Source organism: Rhopalosiphum maidis, chromosome 1 (assembly GCF_003676215.2).
Source record: "Rhopalosiphum maidis isolate BTI-1 chromosome 1, ASM367621v3, whole genome shotgun sequence".
NCBI lineage: Eukaryota > Metazoa > Arthropoda > Insecta > Hemiptera > Aphididae > Rhopalosiphum > Rhopalosiphum maidis.
Genome location: NC_040877.1, coordinates 64847010 through 64852574, shown reverse-complemented (window position 1 = coordinate 64852574; position 5565 = coordinate 64847010). Strand labels below are relative to the sequence as shown.

Genomic DNA, 5565 nt, shown 5'->3' with positions numbered 1-5565 from the left:
TACCTGAAAAACACCGGGACCAAACTAGGTTAAATAAGGGTCTTTCGGAACCAACTAGTAAACGCCGATACTGTTAGACTCCTCACAACGAATAATGTCCACCTTTTATTTAAATTGAAAGATTCACGCGGTAGGTATAGGAGGTGCCATTGCTAAGAAATTATGTATAATTCAACGGACTGCGAACCGATAGAAACTAAATAAAAATATTAGACATTTTGATCTTTTATGTATTGCAATTTATTTCTGTTAAATTGTATCTCAACTGCATAAATTCAATAGGTACTCGCAATTAATGTTATCGTGATCGGCGATAATGAAATCGCTCGTAATCTGTGTTTTCGCATGTACTTAATTGCGCTTCGTATCAGTGATAATACATGTATTATTGACGTATTAGAAGTGGGTCGAACTTAATTCGATTCACGTGTAAGAATACACGAATATATTAGGTTTAAAATACGTTGATGCATATTCGTATATTTTCCGTGGTAATATTGCGTTTAATTAACGTCGATCATACGTGTATTTTTCGTTGGTCGAACTTAAATTAGGTAATGCTCCTAATAGTAAAATTTAAATGACAATACTAAAAAAAAAACCATATGATGTATTTTTACCTAGTGGTAAAGGCTGTCTAACAGTTTCTGCGGCAGATGGTTTTCGTATACAATAATGTATCATTGAACATAAATTTAATATACCTATTTACAATTTCGCATTACCTTTACCTTCTTGATACCTAATTAACAGCAGAGCGGTACTTACTCCCTCAATCTCAAACAACTTTTTTTATTTGTATTCAGTTCGTTAATGTTTACATAATAATTAATATATATATATATGTGTGTGTGTGTGTGTGTGTGTGTGTTTCATTTGCAGTTAAATTGTTCAACAGCATTATTAGGTTATAAATTAACAACAAATTTCAGTAAAAAATAAAAGTGCATAATAATATATGAGCAGGTCGCTGGTGGGGATCCAACGTATAAAAAGTTTAGTGCAGGAATCGATGTATACTCAGTCATCGTGATCAATAATATCATATAACTGATCTACTTATTTAATTCTACCTTACCAGTTACCACAATTCCACAAATAATAATAATAACAAAAATAGATTATTTCTTAGACTTTATTATATTTAAATTTTAAAACTGTTTTATTTAAATTGTGTATTACAAGTAAGTAGTAGTAGTAGGTATTGTAGTAAGTATTGATTGTAATGTTGTTTTTAAACGTAGATTATATGAATTTTAGGTAAAAAATGGAGTATACTTCTAAAACTGATTTGATAAGAGTGTAATATTTCTTGAACGATTGGCGTTTGAATTTTCATTTTTCTAAAAAATCAGTAAAACAAACTATAAACACAATTAAAAATTAAAATGTATGCACAATCTAAAATATAGAAGGCTTAAAATAAATAAGCAAAAAAATGTTAAAAACAATTTTGATTTAAAAAGGATATATTTTTGTGTTTTCAGAATACAGTTAATAAGTGTAAGTATGTGTAAATTATGTAGAAAATTACTTATAGATAATGTATATATATTATATTATTATCGGTTTGCGTTTGCTTGTTTATAAAAATAACTTATATTTACTAAAATTTTAAATTAAATTAATTTTATTATGTAATAAAATTCAATTTTCTTGAAACTAGTTTAATGAAATTAATAAAAAACCTATAAATATTTATATTTGATTTAAAAATAATAAAGAATAAGTACTATACATTAAAATGTTGCATATTATAGTACTTATATATATTATGAATACTATTATACCAGACGTCAGAGATAAAGTAAGTATGTAAATAATACCTAATACAAAATAATGTAAGATTTAATATGAGATATGGGAATAGGTATATTAAATAGATAAATTATAGATAAATTAAATTTATAAATCATAATTAAATAAATAAACGATATCAAATTATACACTTATTAATTTTTACAAAATAAGAAAGTCATTGTTTATTACTTAAATTACCCAAATTGTGTAGAATGATAGAGTATTATTGACCATAGCAGTAATAATTGGATGGTTTCTCATTTGTATCAATGACGCTAATCCGGTCATTAGTAATACGAGTATCTACGAAACAAAATTCCAATTTAATGAGATTGTAAAAAACGTATATTGCGCAAATATTTTTATTTTTTTACAATTACTATAGAAAAAATACTTGGATAATAACTAAATCAAATTTTCTACTAGAAATTACCATCAAAGAGCTTAAAATTGGAGCAAATTGTCTGCTCTAAAAGGTGATACATGCTTAAAAAAGATTTTTAATAAAATACAACACACGTCATTGGAAAATCAATATTACAATTCTTGCCATTCTTAGAATTTAAAATACATAATTGATTAATGAGATATATAAATATCATCAAGTGAAAAATGCATTTTGGTTTTTAACTAATCACAAACGGTAAAATTTTCTAAAAAAAAACATTGATTGCTCACATTAATTACACAGATATATTTTTAATTTTTAATTTTCTGTCTAACATAGTCTTATAATAAATAGTATCATGAAGAAATTTTTATATTCAAATGATAACAAAAAAAATATGATTCGTATAATATAATAGTTGGTAGGTACTTACTGAAACGACTAAATTTAAATTGATATTGAAAAATCCCAATGCTGATATTTCATCAAATTCCAAAATATTTATTTGATTCATAAACATTTTAACCTAATGGATAAATTAATTTAAATTTTTATAGACAAATACACATACTATTATACTCTGTTTGAAATAAAAATTCTCGGGCTGTGGGATTCTACATAGACGGCGGCGGAAATAGACGTAGCATTGTAGCTAACGGGTGATGCGTTGTAGAGTTCTGTGGCTCGGGAGCGGGTCACTTAATTTTTCAACCTTAGCATTGGTTAGTTAAAAAATCCTGACACTCATAAGTCATAATAATTTAAATAAAGTAAAATTTTTAAGTATTAAACATTGTACAATAAAACTAATTATAGTTATCATTATATTAATCACTTATATTATTTTTTATTACAAATTATAAGTAACATATTGTCCTAACCATATATAGGTATCCTTATTTATCTAACCCAGCGGTTCCCAACCCATGGGCCACGGGCAGCTAGGAACTGGGCCGTGGACCATATAATAATAACATTACTAACGTATATATTTAAGATAATATTATTATACATATTTTTTTAATACCTATAATATTATATAGAATTATATATATACATACGTTTATAGGTGTGCCATTAGTTATTAGTGGACCTCTAAATTTTTTATACAAAATTGGTAGTCCGCAAAACTAAAAAGGTTGGGAACCGCTGATGCTGATCTAACCTTATTGTTAGTAGTCAGTATCGTTTTGAAATTATAATATAAATAATTTTTATGTTAATTAAAAAATGTTTTACCTGTTGGCTAATTATATATTAAAATTAAAATATATTACATTTAATATATTAAAATATTAGATGATGCTAAAACAATAAAATCTATACAGTAAAATAATATTTCGTAGTTTAAGAAATTGATGGGATATTGGGGGCTTTGCAACTCAAAATGTTGGTTTAATTTACCCTGTAAAGGTAGGTGGTTATAATTTATTGTGGCCGTAACCATTTTCATACAAAAATAAGATACCGTTTTCTTCAACTATCATTTTGTACAAAAAAAAAATCTTGAATATTTTCCTCCAAAAAGAATTTATGGGACAGATTCTTGTCCTATACTATAATAATTGAATATGAATGCGTCTTAAAACTCAATAATCAAATAATATTATGTCATATTATTCACGATTATTTTTATAATACAACTAATACAAGTAATGATTTTGTTGTATTTAAAACTAAATTTGTAATAAATTATTTTTAAAAGAAACTCATTTTATTTTAAACTCTTTTCATTGTTCAAATGTTGTCATTATAAATGTAAATACAATTATCAAAAAATTAATTCATATAATATATTTGTTATAAATTAATAATATATCACTGTAGTTACACTTACACATGACGGCCGTAACCAATTTACTGTGACCTTAATATGTACTTGATATTGTATATTTCGTATAAAAGAAAAAATTAAATTAAACTATTTAAATACTGTAAGTCTGTAAAGGGGCTAATGTTTCAATAAATAATATAATTTTATTTGTATTTATATAAATATAAATTAACTATTGATTAGGTACGTTTATTGTTAAATATATACCATCAATATCAAGGTAAATTAATATAAACACATAGGTAATGAATACAAAATATATTTTACTTGTATTTTTGTGTCAACTGGTAAATTGGAAATCCGACTCGAACGTAAATATGATATAATTCTATTTTTCTGTAAAAACAAAATACAATAAAAATATGATCTTTGAAATACAATATAATATTAAAAAAAAAATTTACTATTATGTAACATGTGTTCATAATGTATTATAGCTAATTTTACTAAAGTTAAGAATACCAATTTAAATTTTATACTACCTCTTCTTTTATCCATGAAACAGCAACGATGATTGATATCAAAAAAACTATTAATTGTATGTTAAACAAATGTAGTGGCAAATATTTTATAATATTTTGGGTAAAACTGACTTTTGGCGTAGCCAGCTCATGATATATCATCAAATAAAATATGTACATAAAATCTATGAAGCTGCATACAAAGAAACCTAATAGCAATAAGCCGTAGCTTAAATTGAATATTTTTAATATTTCTGATAGTTTGGCGTGCAATAATCTAATGCTTTCTACCAACATAACTATTTCAGAATGTGTCCATTCACCATGAATAGGAATTAAACCAGTAGGAAGACATTTCCAGAAATCATTTAATGTTTGAAATCTATAGCTTAAGTTATTGAGATAAAAACAAATTGTGATAATAACCACAAAGTCTGTTATATATGGCATACTAAAAAATAACACTGGTACAGTACTAATATCTACGGTCTTCAGCTGCCATAAGTATAAAGCACACACTTCGTATCCAAGAAGATATAAAAATAACGAAATCGCTGAAATGATCCATCTCTTTTTACTTAGTGAACGATGACGAACCATGAATGCTGGTGAAAGAAGTGTTAGTTTTTGATCGAACTCTATAATTTCATTGATTAACCTTAAAAAACAAATACAAACTATAAAATAAAGCAATTAAAATTGAGATTATTGAATATTAAACAAATTACATCATTTTAATGAAATCAGCGTTTCTTTCAAATTAAACAAAATAAGTTAAATATATCACAAAGTTAAGTTAAAGAAAAAAAAAGTTTTTCAAATAAGAAAACAGTTCAAAGCTAAAAACAAATTAGCTTAATAGTTAATATACTAAAAAAAAAATTGATTTTTAGTTACTCTATAGAATATATTGTATAAAAATAACTACTTTAATAACATTTTTTACAAGTCCTTTAAATATACGTTAAAACAAATAATAATAATATCATCAGGCCCGTATTTAAGGTGGGGCATATTGGGCCAAAATGTACCCTTCCCTTTTCGGTCAGTGTTACTTTTCGGCCAGCACAGTTTTCTTTAAA

At 25.3% G+C, this 5565-nt stretch overlaps 1 protein-coding gene across 1 annotated transcript; it reads right to left on the bottom strand.

Annotated features, from left to right (window-relative positions):
• Nucleotides 1–1226: 1226 nt before the first annotated feature.
• LOC113549528 lies at nt 1227–5250 on the bottom strand. The gene is made up of 6 exons (XM_026950874.1): nt 5212–5250; nt 4505–5141; nt 4290–4358; nt 2622–2714; nt 1999–2103; nt 1227–1343 (listed from the first exon to the last, which is right to left on the bottom strand). Exons 1-6 carry the CDS (start codon nt 5214–5216, stop codon nt 1281–1283), a joined length of 972 nt encoding a protein of 323 aa, XP_026806675.1. The 5' UTR covers nt 5217–5250; the 3' UTR covers nt 1227–1280.
• Nucleotides 5251–5565: the final 315 nt, after the last annotated feature.